The following is a 20,580-nucleotide window of genomic DNA, read 5'->3' as shown; positions in this document are numbered from 1 at the left end:
AGCAATGACATTCCAAGCATATAAAAGGTTAATTGCACAAGATCATATTTAAACATATAATTGCATCCTTTAAAATAGAACATCAAGCACCCCACTGCAGTAGTTCTCGCTCAAGCTAGAAAATCTAGCCCAGGCAAGAGGCCATGTCGCTTAGGCGAGTCAATCTCGCCTGAGTGAGGCTCTAACCGTGGGCAAAATAAAAATATGGGCGAACTCTCGCTCAGGCTAAGCTGGTTTGCTTGGACGAGAGTGTCTCTCGCTCAAGCGACCTCAGCTCGCTTAGGCGAGGTTTCGCACAGGAACATGGATGGGTTTTCTAGTGTTTTCGCTCAGGCGAGAGCCACTCGCCTAGGCGAAAATACTAGATTACGAACCTGTTCTCACATGTAGGAACCCAGAATCCTTGCACAATTCAACACACACCCAATTATGCAGTTCAAACATCAATTCAACACTCAAACATGCAATCCAAAGTCATTAGAACAGATTTCCATACTAATTTTAGGATAATGGTTAGCTTCCCTTACCTTTTTATGATGTTTGAGCTTGGTAAGACACCTCCTCAACAATGAGGGCACAAAACCTCAATTCAACCTAGAGAATTTAGTCATTATAACACAGGGAGAGGAGAAACACCTGATTAATCCCATAATAGAAGCAGAATTTCGAATTCAGAGTCAAACAGAATTAGACATGTGAGGATTGACTTACTGTGAGGAAGGAAGTTGGAAGTGAAGTCAACTGGGAGCTCTGCAGGGGCTTCTTTTCCAGAAACTGATTTGCAGAAGAAGAAGAATTAGAATTATGGAGATTGTAGAGGGGTTATGAGGTGGAGAACTTAAGAGAAAGCTGGTGGGGAAGTGTTTTTGTTCAGTGTGGGTGAGCTGGTGCACTTAAACTTTGGAAAAGAAGATAAATCAGAGAAATAGGGGACTTCACAAAATAACCCGGATTTTTAAAATGGTCTATGATCATAATTTTGTATTATATTGTCAACTTTTTTTTACAAGTTTTATATCATATTTTCAACTATTTTAAGTGTGTCAATTATATTTGTTTGTAATAATTATTTATAATACTAAAGTTGTGATGATTAAGCATAACAAGGGTAGACGAGAGGTTATCGAGATAAGTCTCAACTAGCAACTTACAATTTATATTTTTTTTTTTCATTCATGTTACTCAAAATTATTATTTAAAGGTTATTAATGTAGACATTTGGATTTTCTCAAGTTCAATGAAGGTCTTAAGTCATTCGGTTTAAGTCTTTAAGTTTTTCTTAATAAGATTTTTAAAGTGGTTATTGTATAATAGATGATAGACAATAGACAACTGAGAAAATAGAAGAATAGTGGTTTTGTGAGATAATTTCACATATAATATTTAATGTAATATATAATTTAGGCTTAAATTTTATAATTCATTTTAAAATAACATTAACTATTTTCCATCAATTAATTATATTATATAATATAATTAATTTATGTAAATTATTTAATAACTTAATTTAATATTTAATTTCATAATTTTATATTTGATTTAATGTAGCATTAATTTCATAATTTCATATTTGCTTTATTTTGACATTTAATTTCATCATTTCATATTTAATTTAATTTGATTACTTTATTTTAGATTCTGTACTTTTAAAATTTTAAACATATCTATATCTATTTAATATTTTATGTTTAATATTTTCTTTATGTTTACAAGTGTACTTTATTTTTTTTAATTCTTTAAGGTCATTATTACTTTGCCTTTTAAAATAAATACAAACTTTAAGATTATTACTTAATAAAATGTGTATTAAAATATGTCATCCTTCACTTCTTTTTTTTACTTTTAAATTTTTGTAACTTTTTTCTATTCTTTTCATCTTATATTTTTCTTTTAGTAAACTTATAATCTTTTTAATGTCATACAAGACCACAAACATATTTCATTTTAGTAGAACCATAATTGATAAAATTTAATAATTAATGATTCTGGGTTAACAAATGATCTTTCTATATAAATTAACTTTGACTTAAATAATAAAGTAATAATCTAACATCTTCTCTCTCTGTCATTAAGCAACACGCATAGGGTTGTGTGTTTAAGTAATTTCTGCATTGCTACAAAGTTTATTTGATTTTTTTTTCATTCATGTTAAATGAACAATCATATTTTTTTAATAAAAATTATTTGTAACTTTTTTTATCTCCTATATTTACCACCTTTTTCGCATTTTAAGACTTTCTAATTGTCATTTGTTATGATACCTCAATATCATAATTAAATTCTAGTTTAAATGTTACTCCTACACAAATATAACTAAAATGGAAATTTTTTATAAAACTCACACTCTAATTAATTTCTACTTAGTTGTTTAAAGACTCCATAAAAAAAAAAAACATATTTTAGCAATTAAATAATTTTTCACAAACTCATTTTCATTAATTTTAAACATTTTTAAAATGTAATTAACCCACTTGCTACTGTTTATCTTCACTGTTGTTGAGTACACAACGAAGAAGAAAACGAAATTCAGAAAACCAGAAGAACATTTTGTTTTTCAGTTTTCCACTTTCACCGATATCACAATCTCTTCATTCTACTTTCTAATGGCCGCCATAATTTCGCGAAGACTAAGGTCAACCTTAACCTCCTCGCTCCTAAAACCCTGTCGTTTTTCTTCATCTTCTTCAATCACTTCGTTTTCCCAAAACCCTAGTTTCCCAATTTTCAAACCCTCCCAAAATCCACTCTCTCCCTTCATCCCCTTCAGCTTTCTCTCATCATCAAAGCAATTTTCCTCTTCTTCTTCTTCAGAATCCGATGAAGCCCGCAAGCCTACAGCAGACCCATGCCAAGCACAAGCCCAAGCCCAAAGCCCGTACCCAAGCCAAAACCCAAACTTCAAGCATCAGGAGATCGAAGGCCCCACAGTGGAACGAGACCTCTCCCCGCTCGCGACCGAGACGCGCGTGGTTCTGGAAACCATGATGAGGAACATGTACAGGCTAAGCCACGCGCTCGCTGCAATGGGTCTGGTCCACCTCGTTCTCGGCGCGTGGATCACGTACCTGACGAAATCGGATCCCCTAACGGAGGTGTCGGTGCAGAGTCTTGCGGCGTTCGCGTTTCCGTTCTCGGTGGCGTTCATGCTGCGGCGCGCGCTGAAGCCGGTTGTGTTCTTCAGGAAGATGGAGGAGCAAGGGAGGTTGCAGATCCTCACGCTCACGCTCCAAACCGCGAAGCAGTTGGACGCGCTCTTCGCTAGGGCTCGTGTGGTTTCTCTGCTGTGCGTTTTTGGTGTTGCCGTTGGAGTGGGAATTGCAGTGGCTTCCAAATTTACTTGATTTTCTTATTCAGAATAAATAAATAAATATATATGTTACCTTTTTTTCTTCTTTTTTCTTGTGATGTTGATTTTTTTTTTGTATTCTCCAATTTTTAAAAAATTAATCACATACTTTATCTTTATTTACGTCGTGCAATTGACTGAAAAAAATTAATAAAAAGTATCAGGAGAAACGTTTATAAATTTAATTCGTGTAAATAAATATGTAATAATCTATAATTTGATATTTGATTTTTTAAAGTTCATATAAATATTAATTTTGAAATGATTAAAATAAAATAATATGATAGAAATATTATGAGAAATGAAGAACTTGTTAGCGTGTACCACGTCTCACTCCTTCACATTCGGTGTTCAACCAATTTCTGATTGTAAGAGCAACAAATCACACTTTTCTCCTTCGTGAACATGTGAGCAATTTTTCGTCTTCTATTTCACTATCAGATTTTCGTTTGTTCACTATCAATTAATCAATTGATATATCTCTGCGTGCTGCATTACTTCAAAATTTGAGCACTGATTTTTTCTTCTTCAGTTTTTTGTTTTCTTTTTCCAGCAATTTGACGTCTCTCTCTCTCTCACACGGTGGTTCTGATGTGGTTGTGACGTTCCGTTGAGGTGCATTTTTTTTTCAGTTGTGAAATTCGCCACTCTCATTGATTTTCAGCCATGACGGACGTTCATCAATTCAATAACATCACTCTCGGAGGCCGTGGAGGCACTGTAATCCCTCTAACCTTCGTTTTGCTACTCCTCTCCGTGTATGGTGCAAGTTATAATAAAATATTTCCATGAATCTATGGCTGTCTTTGAATTAGCAAAAAAAACTTCCCGGAATGTGGGTTTGAGAATGCAGCATGTTTAGTAAAAGTTTCGAAAAAGTATTCCCCTGAAACTATGGCTGTGTTTGAATTAGTGAGTCTTACAACAGTGTTCCCGGGAATGCAAGTTTTCAATGTTTGGTACAAGTTATAAAAATATTTTCAAGAACCTGTTAAGTCAGTGGTGTAGAATGGAATATAGTGGAGCAGAATGGAATGGGATGGATTGGAGTGAAGTGAAGTAAAAGTACCATTGCATTATTTGAATGTTTTAGAATGAAATGGAACGAAGATTTCATTTTATTGTTACAATTTGTTGTTTTTTGATTCGAAGTTAATAGTAATTAGAGTTGAAGAATTGGGTTTTTCTAGTGAATTTGTAAATGAGACTGAAATTGGCAGTTGAGATGTATGACATTTCTTCTCATGTTATGGGGTTGCAGAATCCAGGACAGATGAAAGTATACTCTGGTGGAATAGTATGGAAGAGACAGGGCGGTGGTAAATTAATTGAAGTTGATAAATCTGATATAGAGGGGGTCACATTTATGAAGGTTCCAAAGACTAACCAACTTGGTGTTCAAATTAAAGATGGGTTGTACTACAAGTTCACTGGATTTCGTGATCAGGTTACTCCCTTTAACCATTCCGAATGTGAAGTTACGTTGATAGTGCAAAAATGAATTTATAGCTTTGGTTTGGTTTCTTATATTTCGTTGCTTGAGGACTTTGACTTCAATTGCTATCAAATGTTTGATGTCGTAATTTTATACATTTTTGCAGGATGTTGCAAGTTTGACCAACTTTTTCCAGAACACTTGTGGAATAACAGTGCGGGAGAAGCAGCTTTCTGTTAGCGGACGAAATTGGGGAGAAGTTGATCTGAATGGTTTGCTATATTACATGAACTGACTTCTTTGTTGTAATTGATATTCTACGCATGATTTGTCACATATATCGTAAACATCTCTGTCATCCTTACTGGCTGCAAATTTGGTAATTTAGTGTGTGGGGAAAAAAAAGTTAATTTGACGTGTTATTCTGTTTGATTCAGTAGCACCCATGAAGAAATGGTATGTAAAATCTTTAGTAAAGGATAAAGCTCTCCTATTTTCAGAGAAATTCGGTTGATATCTTCCAGTTCTTATTTGGAGAGCACTGATTTATCTTGTATAGTGCTAGATGTTTTCCATATATGAAGAAAGGCTGAGAACTTATGTGCTGCCGTGCTACTTTTTTTCCTCCCCAGTCTGCAGTTGCTTATTTTCTTTTTGTTATACTCTAAGGGTGTGTTAACAGTTGTAAAAATTAGATTGTTTCAATAATCATTCAGTGTTATAATCTATTCTGGTTAGAAACAATTTTTTGTTTGGGTAAACTTGTCGAAAAGTGTTTTCAACTTAGTTTGTTTATTGCAACAACAAAAAATCAATTTTTACATGAGAAAAACATATTCCTTTGGATCTAAAGGAAAAGACTATTGGAAATAATCACCAGGTACAAAACATTGGATTCATGGAAGCAACTTAATTTTTGAAAAAAAAAAAAGCTTCTTACTACAGTTTAGCTGATATCCCAAACATCCAGCTAATTTTATAAGCATCTTATATTTTATAAAAACAACTGAAAGTGAAGATAAAAGCTTCCCCAAACATGTTAAGTGTCAAATGGATTTAAGCACAACTACCTCCACATTGGTAATCATAAGTGCAAATTTGAGTGGAAAAAATTGTTAACATAGGAAAGTTGTTTAGTGTTTTTGGGTGGTAGTGGTGGTTGACTGCTTGCTCATAGAGCAACTTTATCCCATTCTTGTTTTCTTTTGTTATCAAATCGTTTCTCTTTAGGTTGGGCAACTTGTTTGATAATGATAAAACCGACTTGACCATTTCTATAGTTATACTACTCCACTTGTGGAATAGTGGATTTTTATCTTTCTATTTCCATTTCAGGAAATATGTTGGCTTTCATGGTTGGTTCAAAGCAAGCTTTTGAGGTGTCGCTAGCAGATGTCTCTCAAACTCAGCTTCAAGGGAAGAATGATGTGATCTTAGAGTTTCACGTGGATGACACAACTGGAGCTAATGAGGTATATCTACGTTTTCATGCATTTTAACAAATTAATTTTCAATGATTGTGCATTCTTTTTATGGTCTAATCCTGTTTATGTTATCAGAAAGATTCACTGATGGAGATAAGTTTCCATATACCAAGTTCCAACACCCAGTTTGTTGGCGATGAAAAAACTCCTCCTGCTGAAGTGAGTTTCATTGTGAAAGCAAAACAGATCCAGTGTTGTAATAATTTCTAGGTTGTTAAATGACATTTTGTCTTTTCTGCATCAGGTTTTCCGCAGCAGAATAATGTCTATGGCTGATGTTGGTGCTGGAGGTGAAGATGCTGTTGTTACATTTGAGAGTATTGCGATTCTTACACCAAGGTAATGTCTTTAAAAGCATATGCGAATATCAAGTATTTTCGGGCTCGTGGCTTCTCATAGTTTTCTTTTATACTAGTATTATTCTCCTTCCAATTAAGTATTAATAATAAAACTTTGTTCCTTTATGTAGAGGACGATACATTGTTGAGTTACACATGTCATTCTTGCGGCTTCAGGGACAGGCTAATGATTTCAAAATCCAATATAGCAGTGTGGTTCGCCTATTTTTACTTCCTAAGGTTCATTTCCTAATTATGTACTTTTATTTGACTGATATTTGTTTTCATCTTAAGTGACAAGTAGAATGTCAATTACATTAGCCAGTCATGTCTTTAAATTGATTATTTTTTGGACTTGTTAAGGGTAGTGACAAATTATCATGTGTATCTGTAGTCTAATCAACCACATACCTTTGTCATTATTAGTCTTGACCCCCCGATTCGGAAGGGACAAACTTTGTACCCTCATATTGTGATGCAGGTAATTGCTGCTTCTCAATGGTTCTTGGTTTGCTAATTTAAATGATGTGCATTTTACGTGTTTATGAACTTAACATTGTTTTGCTCATTTTTATATAGTTTGAATCTGATTATGTTGTCCAAAGTGAATTGACAATGAATGAAGATCTTTATAACACAAAGTACAAGGATAAGTTAGAGCTGTCTTACAAGGTATTGCTTAAAACTTTTTATAAGTGATTCATATGTCCATAGATAAACCCCTGAGATACTGCTCTTCAAGGACTGCTGGGGAAATTGGAAAAGAGCATCTTGCATTGCATATTTTCAAAGATTGAGTGATGTGAGAAGTTAGTAATTGTTGGTCATGCATATCACATGATGCAGTATCTGACGTGTTTCATTTTCAATTCGCAATCAGGGGCTTATTCATGAAGTGTTCACCACAATATTACGTGGCTTGTCTGGTGCCAAAGTGACTAAGCCTGGAAAATTTAGGAGTTGTCAGGATGGTTATGCTGTGAAATCATCTTTGAAAGCTGAAGATGGAATTCTGTATCCCCTTGAGAAGAGCTTCTTCTTTCTACCTAAGCCTCCGACTCTTATTCTTCATGAAGAGGTACAATGGATTGCGCTTGCAGACCACCAAATATCAATTACTGGTTGATAGCATCTGATTTTAAACAATGAGGTTTTACTCGTTTTTTCCTCTCGTATTAGATTGACTATGTGGAATTTGAGAGGCATGCTGCTGGTGGTTCCAATATGCATTATTTTGACCTTCTTATCAGACTAAAATCTGAACAAGAACATCTCTTCCGTAATATTCAGAGAAATGAGTACCATAATTTGTATGAATTTATTAGGTAAATATTAGCTCATTGCCAAATTTTACGTACAACTGGTCGTTATGTAAAGTATAAACAACTGTTTTTCACCTGCACATGCAGTGCAAAGGGCTTGAAAATTATGAACTTAGGAGATGGCCAACCTACTGCTGGTATAAAGAAGGTTCTGGAGAATGACGATGATGATGCTGTTGATCCACATCTTGAGCGCATAAAAAATGCAGCTGGTGACGATGAAAGTGATGAGGAGGTGATCAAACAGATATTTTATTACCTGCATTCTTATCTTTAATTCATGTGTGGTGTAGCATTTAGTAAATTTTGCGTTCTAGTTTTAGAAATCAAGGAAGCAACTTTTATTTATGCTGACCAACATATGAGTATCGTTGGGGAATCAAAACTTCGGTGAACTCGAAGCTTACATTTCAGTTTTTTTCAATTCTTTAGCTTATTTTGTAGCTGACCTATCGCCTATTCTAATTGTCTATTTGTTGTGTTCTATGTTTTGACTTCTATTGTGTATGCTTGTGTTTGTTGTGTTTGTTGTGTTGTGTTTGTTCCGTGCTTCTGTACATATATATTCAGGCTGGAGGAATCTACTCAAGTTGCTCAGCATTGGTCTTTGGGAGCTTACTGTGGCAGGGTTTTCTAGTCTTGTTTCTATATTTCATTAAACGGTGGTAAATGTTTACAGGATTCAGATTTTGTTGCTGACAAGGATGACGAAGGTTCTCCTACTGATGATTCTGGAGGAGACGATTCTGATGCCAGTAAGAGTGGCGATGAGAAAGAGGCACGTGGTTTTCTTTCTTGCCTTTGTTACCTTTGTAGTACTTCTCTACTCTTATATCTATGGTGTGTCTGATACCTTAATGATGGCAAATTTTCAGAAGCCTGTCAAGAAGGAAATAAAGAAGGACCTGCCTCCTAAGGCATCTACTTCTAAAAAGAAACCAAAAGATGACGAAGATGGAAAAAAGAAAAAACAGAAGAAGAAAAAAGACCCAAATGCACCCAAAAGGGCAATGTCCGGTTTCATGTTCTTTTCTAAATTGGAAAGAGAGGTGTGTTCTGTTCTTAGTCTTATACTCTTATACATACATGAACCATGAATGAACTGTAATTAAGGCAAGTTAGCTTTAAATAGGTGAGTACTCTTCCAGTGTGTGTGGACGGATTCTGCACTCTTGCACCGAACTAATTCTAGCCAACTATGACCATTAGCAAAATTGTTAATATCTATTTTGATTTTAAGAATTCACAAAATCTACTTGAAACTGTTAACTGGTTAATCAGGGGTTTATACAGGTTGACTTCTCTTTACATAATATTTTTTCTGAAATTAGTGTAATTTTTTGACAGAATCTCAAGAAAACTAACCCTGGAATCTCATTTACGGATGTGGGAAGAGTACTTGGCGAGAAATGGAAGAAAATGACAGGTATGCAATGTTGCCAATTGTTTCATTTCATGCAGTTCCACCATGTATAATTCGTGCTCCGAACTTTATTATGCTTATGAACTAAACTGCATATTGTTTTACCTATTGAATGCACAGCGGAAGAGAAGGAACCATACGAGGCAAAAGCACGTGAAGATAAACAACGTTACAAGGATGAAATTAGCGGCTACAAGAATCCCCAACCCATGAATATTGATTCAGCAAATGTTACTGACAGTGCCTAAAGCTGGTTCGATATTTAAAAAACCCTCACTTTCTATATATGAATGCAATTGTCTTTTGAAACTTTCTGTCATAGACATGCAAGCCAATGTAAGTCATGCTCCATGTTTTTTTTTCCTGGAGATGGCATCTACTCGTGAACTTTGTAGACTGATACAATATTATACAAGTAATGTTCTTTGAATTGGCTTCATAACTTTCTCAGAGTTTTGTGTGATTAATTGGATGAAAAATTGGTGGAAAAGACTTTTGATCTTAACAATTTAGAAGGTGGAAGGTGGCATGGATCATGGATGGCATAAAATCAGAAATGGTTGTAGCAGTAGCAGTAGCGGTGTATTATACCGTTTTCTTCTTCACCTCGGATCCTACTCAACGAAGCCACCAACATTGAACTAATGGGACCATGAACACGTTTACAATGCATCAGAAAAAGTCTTTGCTTTTTTCATCAAAATAAGTCTCTTTTTGTCTTTTTGTTCTTTTGTTTGACATTGGGTAGTTAGATTCAACACATATATGGTTACAATTATTGTAACGTAAAATTAGATGTCTGTATTAAAAGCTAAAAAAATATGATTATTCTAATTACTAGTATTTATTTTTCGTAATTGCGTCTGATTACTTAAATTTCTGTGTGATTAATCTGCGTTTGCATGCATCTGTGTAATAAAAATTCCCATCAAAATTATAAACCATTGTAGTTGTAGTTATGAGCAACACGACATAATGAAAGAAAACTTCTATTTTACATCAAAATTATATATTTTTTTAATTTATACATTTTAATCCTGATTAAAATACAAATAAATTGTATTAGTAAAATTTTCCTTAGTTTTTTTTAACTTCTCGTCTCTGAATAGACCCAAGGGTCAGAGTCTCTCACGTAATGAGAAAAACACGGCACGCTCACGTCCCTTTCACTAAAATGGGTAACACTGTGACACGTGCAAGAAGCCAGTGGTAAAGCTGAATCGGCCAACAAGCGTGCGAGGCACACGTGTCATTGACAATATGGACGAAAATGACCTCTGAGAAAACAAGGGTCAGATTTGGCGGCTAGCTTCTTCCTTCTTGTCACGCCCAGCTCACCCTTTTTTACTTTCCTTTTCCCATTATACCCTTTCTTGCAAAGTTAATAATAATAATAATATATACAACAATCTTCTTAAAAAAGTCACTTTTATCATGATTTTTAATTATTTGACTCTATATTTATTTTTTTTTCGTCATAAAAAAAAATCTTCTGTTAATACTATTATTATAAACAAATACAAATCAACTCCTCACAAAAGCATAAAAATTTTGATATCTATATTTCAGTGGAGGGACACCTTAAGTTAAAAAACAAATAATGATTGATTAAGTGAGTGAGAAAAATAAATAATGATAGATTTTACAATAATGGAGAATATAAAACTATGCATAGTAGACAAACAAATTTTATAATTTTGGTGCATGTTTGGCATTAACAACTAGTTCCAAACAAAATCACTTTGATGTAAAGTCTTTTATTCAGCTTTCCTCATTAGTTTGGTGTTGGGGTGAACATGTTTGGATTAATCCATCTCTCAAATATATTACTTCATTAGGCCAAACAAGTCCTTCACATTTTCCTTTTTCATACCATTGTAGTTAAAAAAAAAAAAACACACACAACTTCCTTTTTTTTTCTTCAAATTTACTCCTTTTATAATAAAATCATTGTTGAACAAAAAAAATAAGGCTTAAATATATTTTTATTTCAGTTAAATTTGAAATTAGTCCCTCTTTACAATTTTTGACCAATTTAGTCTTTTATCTTTAAAAATACGTAAATTTAGTTCTGTTAACCAAATTTTATTAAGTTTATCTGACATCTCACGCAAATTTACTCCTTTTATAATAAAATCATTGTTGAAGAAAAAATAAGGCTTAAATATATTTTTATTTCAGTTAAATTTGGAATTAGTCCCTCTTTACAAATTTTGACCAATTTAGTCTTTTATCTTTAAAAATACGTAAATTTAGTCCTGTTAACCAAATTTTATTAAGTTTATCTGACATCTCACGCACATCTCATGATAATATTTGAATTATTTATTCTGTTTGACACATTTTCGCTTCAATGTTAACTTAAATATTATCATAAAATACATTTAAAATATCAAGTAAACTGAACAAAATTTGATAAGAAAAATTAAATCTACGCATTTCTAAAACTGAAGGATTAAATTAGTATAAAATTAAAAAAAAAAACTAATTTCCAAATTCACAAAAACTTACCAAATACATATTTAACCAAAAAATAAAAATAATAAGAGTATTTAATTGTGTAGATAAATTATTTATAATTTGAAGAGAAAAAAAAAAGTAGTGGAGAAGTTGGTAATTGCATCACTGCAGAGACAATGAATGAAAAAAAAAAAAAAGTTTCCTTTCCATACGCGTCTCTACGACGTCCATATTCTATCTCTGCTTTCATTACCAACCTCTCATCTCATTCTTTTACAAATCCTTTCTTTTTCTCTCTCTCTCATTTCCAATCTCAATAATCTCTCTCTTTCTCTCCTCTTCTTTTTCTTCTAATTTTTCGTCTTTCTCACCAAAACGCAGAATCATGGCTCAGAAGGCGGAGAAAAACGACACCGATTTCAAGGTCCCGGAACCAATCACGCCCTGCGCCACCACTACCGCCGCTGCTGCAACTTCGATTTCCGAGCCTTCTAGATTCTTCGACGCTGTCACTCCGGCCACATCGTCGCGTTCGCCCAAGCGCTCGCTTCCCCAGGAGGACGCTGCCAGCGCGGACCGGACGGGGGCATCGGAGCCGAAGCGCGCGGTCAACAGGTGCTCGGGATGCCGGCGGCGCGTCGGACTGACCGGATTTCGTTGCCGGTGCGGTGACCTCTTCTGTGCGGAGCACCGGTACACCGACCGCCACGACTGCTCTTACGACTACAAGGCCGCCGGGAGAGAGGCCATCGCGAGGGAGAATCCCGTCGTGAAGGCCGCGAAGATCGTGAAGGTCTGAAAACCCTAGAATCGGAGAAGAAGAAAAAAATTCGATCGATCGGTGAGACGAAAACGAAGCTAGACGAAACGGAACGACGGCGTTTCGACGCGGTTGGAGATTTAAAAGTTCTTACGATCGCGGTTAGGTTGTTAATTTAATTACTCGCAGCGCGTCTTTTCTCGGGCGCGTGGGTGGGGATCTGGGGAAGTTGTAACCGGAACATGAAATTCTCGGTGATCCTTTTTCTTTCTTTTTTTATGTATAATTTTCTTAATTTTTATGTATTTTTCTTTTTTTTTTAATTTCGGGTTGGGATTTATAAAAATTGTTTGTGATTATTATGTGAAAATCAGTGAATGGTTTTTTCTTGCCTCAAATATTTTTCTGCAAGTCTTTCATGAAGTTAGTCTTTGAAGGGATCACCTTTTTTTATTTCCAAAATTGTATGTTTGACATTTGATATATTTTTTTTCTTATTTTATTGATTCCTATTAAGTGTCTACTATTTTTATTCTTGAAATATAATTTGTTTAATTTATGATTGTAAAATTATTTATTGAACTCAGAACAAAAGTTATAGCGATCAAAATTAAGTAATTATGTATTGAACTGGCCAAATATGTTTATACTTTACAACTGAAAATATAATTAAATTTTGTCTTTTTATATTCTATTAAGATTAAATTAGTTTATTTGGTGAATTTAGGAAAATACACCAAATTGTTGTTGATTAAAACGAAGAAAACTTATGCATTCTTAGCATAGGATTCAGGATGTGGGAAAAAGGTAAATTACATTGAAGCTAAGGGTATAAGTGTCAAATTGTTGTGAACTTTGAATTTGGAATTTTCGAGAATAGTGATGTAGAAAGTTGGGTGGGCCCACTTGATTAGACATGTGACATTTTTTAATTGTTATCGCGATATATTGGTTAGTGGGTGATATCGTATCGTGATGTAGACGCAGCGAGATTTCGCGATTCTTGTTTCCATTGTTCTTGATAGTGACGCTTAACTTTTTGGCTTACGGCCAATGGGGTTTCGCCACGTGTGAGGTTTTAATTGGCCTCGCGTCTCGTTGATTATTGCGTTGTGATTATTTTATTTGGATAGAAGAATCTCGAGGGAATGTGACGAGATGATCCAACGCCTAGGATTTCGTGATAAAAGTTTTCTTCCACTCTCAAAATGTGTAATAAAATTTTGTTAATTTCTTTTTCTAAAATAATAAAAATATTAAACCTTGGGTATTTTGTTTTACGTTTAAATAAAACTCTTCTCCTAAAGTTCACAATGTAATTTTAATCTTCAACGGAAAGTCTCACGATATGTGGTAAATAAGTAAGTGTGCGCAGGTTAAGGGAGGGATGCGCATGTTTGTGCGTAAATCATGCGTGATGATGATGCATGTATCTTTTCCATCGGCATGTAATTATAAATGAGCATTTATAATAATTTTTAAAATATATCATTTTACTTTGTTAAAGTTTCTAAAAATGATAATATATTAAAATATGAAATTTATTAGTTACGATATTAACTAAGTCAACGTTTTAATTATTAAAAGTTCTATTTTGTAATTAAACGAATAATCCAAATTGTTTAAATCATTCAATTCAAGCATGAAAAACCCATCATATATACATAATTAAGTAAGATGATAAAAATATTTCAATTTAACCCAATGATGTATAGGTTTACTTTTTGTTTTCTATATTTTCTATTTCAGAAAAAATTAAACAAAAAATATTTTTCCTTGTAGTTGCATAGAAGAAAAAGAATAGAAGAAACAAATAGATGTTGTTGGATGTTAAGATTCTTCTGCTTTTAACTTTCTCTTGTTGGTGGAACGTGATTCCTTTCATGTTCTTTGCACGTCAACATTTTTTTTTCCTTTAATTTTAATTTGGGTTGAATAATGATTTGTACGTATGCATGATAATATATGTCTGGGAGCAACTCACGATGGTCATTGATCACAATAATCTAGGGCTACCCCACTTACCATATGGTAAATTTAATCCAAAATAAACAATTTACAAATTATAGTCTTCAATGATTATTTGTCCACTTTTATGGTTAACAAATTATATTAATTTTAACCTTTTTTCTTTTAAACTCAAAAATATTTTAATCTATAGATGTATGACAAATGTTATGTGAATATATATAGGTTAACTATGAGTTAACAAACATAGATAGATATATGTTTACCTTCTATACCAGTGAGTACAGAGAAGAACAATTAATTATATATTGATGATTTCATGACCACACTTTCAATTATAGAGAAATGGAAAAGTTCTTTTAAACTGTTAAGTTAGATTTCATGTCAGCATGTACAGTTAATTTAGTTTCTTGCATGTGAAAGTTAGAATTTTAATTATAAAAATAATTACAAATCATTCTTATTTCCAAAATCAAAGGAATATTTCAGTTATAAGGATAACAATAAAACAACATAAATATAATAAAAAAATATTACAAAGATAATAACTATATATAGGATCTCATTTTTTATAATAAAATTTAAAATAAATATAACACAAATTTAAGTCTTTCCTAAGTCTATAAATTTTAAGTCAATTTTTGGATGTTTAATATCCGTCTTTGAATATCAAGTCAGGTTTGGTCTCACACAACAAGTCTTTCAACCTTGAATCTTTAGTTTTTTTAGACAAAAAGTTGTTATAACCCATTCTCCATCTTCTAGCACTGGGTCAAGCCTTTATTTTTTCTCACACCATCTTCAGGTACAATTTCTCCCTTTTTGTTAAATTTGGTGTCCATCTCAGGCTGCATAATAATTTATGTCCTAATTTATTTTACCTGCAAACTAAACAACCTTTTGGTTATTGTTTTAGTTGACCCCCTAGTCGAGCTAAGTTAGTTGCTTTAAACATATGTTCCCCCTCCAAGCCGAGCTTGAAGTTTTTTTTGTCGTCAAATTGTAATTCATGAACCTAACTACAAGAAAGCAATACAAATGACAAGTATATATAAATGACAAGTTTATAACTAGGGATCTACAGACTTCATGTGCCCTTAGTGAATAACTAGGTGTGAAAACTTACCTATCACGTGCTTGTGATGTTTCAACAAAAAAAAATGGTGAAATCAAATACAAAATAACTTGAAAAGTTGAGAATAATAACCACCAGAGTGTTTTAACTTGTTCACCTTTCATTGAGGACTTTCAATAATAAAGAAAGTGATTGAGTAACAAGTAAAGTAATTGGATAAGTACAGATATCTAGATTACTAATTTGTGAGCTCCTAATGACAATATTTTCATTCAAGGTTAGGGTTCGATTATCATCCGAGTTTTGTAATTTTTCAAAGATACAAAGATATAAAGTAATATAAGACAATTGTACCTTTTGAACTCTCGGGTATGTGAAAATTAAACATACTTTAAATAATGTATGATGTTTGTGCATACCTCATGTTGAATCAGAATATAATAAACAGTGAGCTCTTAGTGCTCGAATATGAGTCCTCAACATACAAATATTATGAACATCCTTAGAATAACAATGAAAAAAATCTTATGTATGACTTACCTTGGCTTGAATCGGAGGAGCTCAAATAAATTGAGGAGCCCTTAGTGCTCACATCTCAAAATAACATTATTAGAATAACAATGTATAATCTCATATATGTTTTACATCAGCTTTGATCCGAAGAGCTTAAATAAACTGAGGAGTCCTTAATGCTCAAATATCATAAACATCCTTAAAATAATAATGTATGAAGTTTTGGTATGACTAACCTTTATTCCAAGCCCTCAGTCTCTACGTAATTCATTTCATTATCCCTTTTATTGCTTGATTGATCTAGGTGTATTTGACTTGAAAAGATATGTTTTATTGGGTGCTGAAAAGATTAATCTTACTCCCTTTTCGAGCAGGAGAGATCAACTTTATTGGTTGCTGAAAAGATCACTCTTACTCCTTTTCTGAGTTGAAAAGATCAACTTTATTGTAGTTGGTGCCGAAAAATTCAGTCTTACTAAACATTTCATATTCGATCTTAATTATGTTAGTGACAAGGTTCAAACGAAAAAGTTTCTTATGCGTCATGTTCTTGTTCGTTTTCAAATTATCGATATTATAACCAAACCACTTTATGAGTTTATTTCTCCATTTATGCAATAAACTTACAATATTTGCTCTATCTCAAACCATAAATTTTAGGGAGGTGTTAAAAGAGATACAATTATAGTTACAATTAAGTTTACATGCACAGTGTATATATTGCCTCTTCCAAATGTGTGTTTTTAGGATGCAACCTTAAAAGATTTTTGTTTTTGATTGTGATGTAATTGAGTAGTGGAAAAAAATGTTAACTTTTGTTAGTAAATTACCCGGTTAATGGTGCATTTGAATAACTTATAAAAATTATTAGTGAAGTTATATGTGATGATTTGAGGTGAAGTAAAAGACAAAAGAAAGAAAATTTCTTTATATATAGTTTTTACCCTTACCTACATGAGAATGATTAAATAAGTTTATAAGTCATTAAGATAAAGTCCCTAATACTAAAATTGATTCTGTTAAGAAAAATAATATTTGGATTTTTTATTCTTTTTTTTCGGAATAAAAAAATCATAAAATAATTTTCCTTGCCGGCATTTGGAAAAAAACAATTCAGCATCCCGCGCAAGAGTAACATATCATAACAGCCATCGAGCATAGCACCACCACCGTCACCACCGCACTCTTATTCCGATTTCATTTCACTCGCATTTTCCGTCGACCCGCAATGGACGAACCGGAGGAAGTAACCGCAGAGAGAGTGCCCCACCCTCCCTCTCCGAAGTTAGGGTTTCCTCTCACCGACGCCGGCGCCGCAAACCACGTCGGCGGTCTCAGCACCATCCTCGTCGCTTCAATTCAGGACGCCAAGGACCGCATCGCGCAGATCGAGTATGTCTTCTGCTCCCAGCTCTATCCTCAATTTAAATCCGACGCGGCATCGAAACGGCGCCGCATCGACCAGCTCCAGCGCGAGGTCGACGAGAACATGGCGCTGCACAAGAACCTCGTGGAGTTGGTGCAGTCCAAGGTGTCCGCTCTGAAAGACGCCGAAGAGAAGCGAAACGATGCGTTTTCGAAATTGGAGGACTGCGAGAGCGAGAAGGTGAAGCTGCTCGCAAGAATCGAGGAGTTGGACGAGAAACTGAGGAGGAAGACGCGAGAAGTTGAAGAGGAAGGGGCGCTGCTAGAGCGCGTGGAGGCGCTGACGCGTGAGTTGCAGGATGAGAAGGCAAAGAGGAATCGCGTGACTGAGGCGTATAAGAGGCTTAAGTCTCAGCACGTTTACCTTCGACGGAAGGTTGGTCTATGTGAGGAGAATGTGGTTGAACAGAACAAATTCGAGAGTGGGAGTGAATTTGGCACGCGTCAGAGTCCGGTCGCAGAACCTGGTATTGTGCTAATTTGTCTTGTAACCGTGTGGTAGAACACTATAAAGAGTTTGTCGCATGTTTTTTTGTTATTTGTGAGTCTGTTTATTAACAGTCCTTACTCACCAATTGTCTTTTGCATGCTGTTGCAGTTCTTGCATCTGATAATCCAAATATCACTATGGGTGCTTGTGAAGGCGCTGAAGTGAGAAACGAAATCCCATTGGAAGACTTTGGAGGTAATTGAATTTTCTCTTAATATTTACTCAACTGTCTTTGTATGAAATGGCCTTCACTTCTATCCACCTGCATCAAGTTAAACATACATACACAGAGTTTGCTGTCTAAATGCTATGTTGAGTTAGTGAAGTGTACAATTTAGGTTATTTGATTACACCATCTACTTCCCATTGTTCTAGGTCTTGAAATGAAAACTCCAGATGTGTTTGTTACTGCATGTGAGATAAACGAAGTGAAGGAGAAGCCGTCTGAGGAGGATAGAGGAGCCAATTTGAGTTCCCCATCCTCTGGTTTTCGTGATGTCCCTAAATGTCCTCCCAGTACAAAATTAGTCTCTGTATCTAGTACAAAGCGGCCTGCATCTTCGTGGCGGCAAACCCGGTCCCATCAAAGTCGAACAGGTCCTGACCCTCATGACGATTTTCTTGACACTCCTCTGGAGAATATCAGAGGACATTTAAATAAGGATTTCAATAAGGAGGACCTCCCAAACCCGATTCAGAAAGACATTAACAATGATAGCTCAGATGATGAAACACAGGATATGAATGCCAAAAGCAGTCCTCAGAAGAAGCTAAAGCAATCTTCTATTACAGTGGTTGACAAAAGAAGTTACAAGTATGTTGAACCAGTGAGAAAAAAAGCTGAGCGTGAAAATTTAAAAGGAGTTGAGTGCAAACAATGCAGAAAGTTCTATGATGCTGTTCTTCCTAATGCTGATGGCAAGGATGCTGACAGTAAACAGAACTTCCGCTGTGAACACCTAGATGGTGTTTCCAGGCACCGATATAGGTATGTTCCGCCCATGACTCCTGAAGGATTTTGGAATATTGGATTTGAATCTGAAATGTAAGATTATATTTTAGACCGATTACTATTTGATTTATAAATGGATTCTGTATCCAATTGAGATTTGTCTCAACTTTAGTTTCTTGGTAAATCTAGAAAAATAACTCTTAGGAACCTTGAACATTAGGTACATTATTAAATGATACATTGGTGATCTCAATGCCAAGAGGCCAAATTTACCTCTGTACATCATACTAAGCCCGGTTGGACTAATGCATGTGCTACTAGCTGTACATACCTTATGTTGTTGACAGCAAATAAACTTTTTGTTCTCATTTATTATAGAAATAGTCGTTGTACTGTACTCCTCTAAACAGTATCCTTGTGCTTGAAATTTATTTCGTATTTATTTAAGTTCTTGTGTATGACTGTTTATATGTATTATTACTGAAATAAACTGTTCAGGTTTAGTGTTCTAGGAAACTTTTGTATAGGTTGGGGATTTAGGGGATGAGATTGGGAGCTGAATTCTGGAGATTATGCTTTATTTTCATGGGTCTATGTAGCATGAACTACTAGCTGGGGACATTTTGTTATAATGAGATGCAATTATTCATTTTGCTGACTGAATTTGTATTGGTCAATGAACATACGGCCGTTAAAGCTGGCCACAATTTATGTGGGTTGAACCTGAAAATTTACCCTTTAGAGGTTTATACTTTTAACCGTTTGGCCTATTTTTAGGTGTTTTTGGAAAATAATCCTGGGAGTAGTTGGTGACAGATAATTTTTAAGTCTTCAAAACATTTTGATCGAGAAAATACTTAAAACACATGTAAACTAAGAAAGAGTTTAAAAAACTATTGAAACTCAATAATTAAAATTATATCGCTACTAAAATACTATCTTTTTTTCTGAAGATTGTATTTTGACGAATTTGCTTTGCTGTTTAGAAGCTTTGGAAGTAATGACTTTTGGGATTAGGAACAACTTGGATGTCTTTAAGTTTATTGAGCCTAATTTTTATTTGGAGTAATAGCGGGTAGTTGTTCCTCTATTCAGACTCAATAGGTTTTGGTTTTGAATGACGCATTTAAATGGACTTTGTTGGGGTCTGTCATTCTGGTCAACCGATTAAAAAGATTCATTAGTGGAGAGTAACTGAAAAATTATCTGCAAGTAGAGAATATGTTCATCAAAAGTAGGAGAATATCATAAAAAAGAAACTTGAACAGACTGGAAGAGATAGGGCTTCTTCAGGAAGGTGTTGATGGTTGAATGAAAACTGGAGAGAGGATTAGTTAAGTTAGATGACATAACTACAAACTCATAGTGGCAACACAAGTGGGAAGTGTTTTTATGTGTCTGCAGGGATAACTTGAAATTGATGGTAGCCCGAAGGCAAATCCACCTTAGTAAACATCGTAGCATCACCTAACTCTCCAGTAACTTGGGAACAATTTTTTATTATTACTGCATTTAGAGCATTATACACAAACTGTGAAGAGCCATCGTTTTGTTAACTAATTAGATAAGGGATGAAAAGGAGTTAGTGC

General features: G+C 34.3%; 3 protein-coding genes and 1 pseudogene across 5 annotated transcripts; all 4 read left to right on the top strand.

Annotated features, from left to right (window-relative positions):
- Positions 1 to 2,473: 2,473 nt before the first annotated feature.
- Positions 2,474 to 3,469, top strand: LOC114168789 (uncharacterized). The gene has a single exon (XM_028053736.2). The coding sequence runs from the start codon at positions 2,604 to 2,606 to the stop codon at positions 3,339 to 3,341; it is 738 nt and encodes a 245-aa protein (XP_027909537.1). The 5' UTR covers positions 2,474 to 2,603; the 3' UTR covers positions 3,342 to 3,469.
- Positions 3,470 to 3,604: 135 nt separating this feature from the next.
- On the top strand, positions 3,605 to 9,790 carry LOC114168891 (FACT complex subunit SSRP1-like). 2 transcript variants are annotated; one of them, XM_085669445.1, is made up of 17 exons: positions 3,605 to 3,753; positions 3,979 to 4,066; positions 4,608 to 4,793; positions 4,948 to 5,053; positions 6,117 to 6,253; positions 6,341 to 6,424; positions 6,510 to 6,604; positions 6,735 to 6,843; positions 6,998 to 7,084; positions 7,183 to 7,275; positions 7,484 to 7,681; positions 7,783 to 7,928; positions 8,013 to 8,160; positions 8,605 to 8,703; positions 8,801 to 8,974; positions 9,273 to 9,351; positions 9,469 to 9,790. In XM_085669445.1, exons 2-17 carry the CDS (start codon positions 4,013 to 4,015, stop codon positions 9,594 to 9,596), a joined length of 1,923 nt encoding a protein of 640 aa, XP_085525571.1. In that variant the 5' UTR covers positions 3,605 to 3,753; positions 3,979 to 4,012; the 3' UTR covers positions 9,597 to 9,790. The 2 variants fall into 2 exon arrangements, with proteins under 2 accessions (XP_085525571.1, XP_027909660.1); XM_028053859.2 differs by having other exon boundaries at positions 3,879 to 4,066.
- A 2,168-nt stretch (positions 9,791 to 11,958) lies between these two features.
- LOC114168462 (zinc finger A20 and AN1 domain-containing stress-associated protein 5 pseudogene) lies at positions 11,959 to 12,966 on the top strand (annotated as a pseudogene). Its single transcript, XR_014986310.1, has one exon. The product of XR_014986310.1 is annotated as a zinc finger A20 and AN1 domain-containing stress-associated protein 5 pseudogene (transcript).
- A 4,155-nt stretch (positions 12,967 to 17,121) lies between these two features.
- On the top strand, positions 17,122 to 19,398 carry LOC114169594 (protein gamma response 1). Its single transcript, XM_028054829.2, has 3 exons — positions 17,122 to 18,016; positions 18,148 to 18,234; positions 18,415 to 19,398. Exons 1-3 carry the CDS (start codon positions 17,353 to 17,355, stop codon positions 19,086 to 19,088), a joined length of 1,425 nt encoding a protein of 474 aa, XP_027910630.1. The 5' UTR covers positions 17,122 to 17,352; the 3' UTR covers positions 19,089 to 19,398.
- The last annotated feature ends 1,182 nt before the right edge of the window (positions 19,399 to 20,580 follow it).

The sequence above is a fragment of the Vigna unguiculata genome, chromosome 11 (assembly GCF_037176805.1).
Source record: "Vigna unguiculata cultivar grain cowpea cultivar isolate G323 ecotype 2 chromosome 11, ASM3717680v1, whole genome shotgun sequence".
NCBI classification, from domain to species: domain Eukaryota; kingdom Viridiplantae; phylum Streptophyta; class Magnoliopsida; order Fabales; family Fabaceae; genus Vigna; species Vigna unguiculata.
Note: the sequence above shows the minus strand (reverse complement) of the source record. Positions and strands in the feature narration are given on the sequence as shown.

Coding starts and splice junctions, on each gene's coding strand:
- LOC114169594 (XM_028054829.2), top strand. CDS start 17,353: ATGGACGAACCGGAGGAAGTAACCGCAGAGAGAGTGCCCCACCCTCCC. Junction 18,017..18,147: donor GAGTCCGGTCGCAGAACCTG/GTATTGTGCTAA, acceptor ATGCTGTTGCAG/TTCTTGCATCTGATAATCCA. Junction 18,235..18,414: donor CCCATTGGAAGACTTTGGAG/GTAATTGAATTT, acceptor CCATTGTTCTAG/GTCTTGAAATGAAAACTCCA.
- LOC114168789 (XM_028053736.2), top strand. CDS start 2,604: ATGGCCGCCATAATTTCGCGAAGACTAAGGTCAACCTTAACCTCCTCG.
- LOC114168891 (XM_085669445.1), top strand. CDS start 4,013: ATGACGGACGTTCATCAATTCAATAACATCACTCTCGGAGGCCGTGGA. Junction 6,254..6,340: donor ACACAACTGGAGCTAATGAG/GTATATCTACGT, acceptor TTATGTTATCAG/AAAGATTCACTGATGGAGAT. Junction 9,352..9,468: donor GAAATGGAAGAAAATGACAG/GTATGCAATGTT, acceptor TTGAATGCACAG/CGGAAGAGAAGGAACCATAC.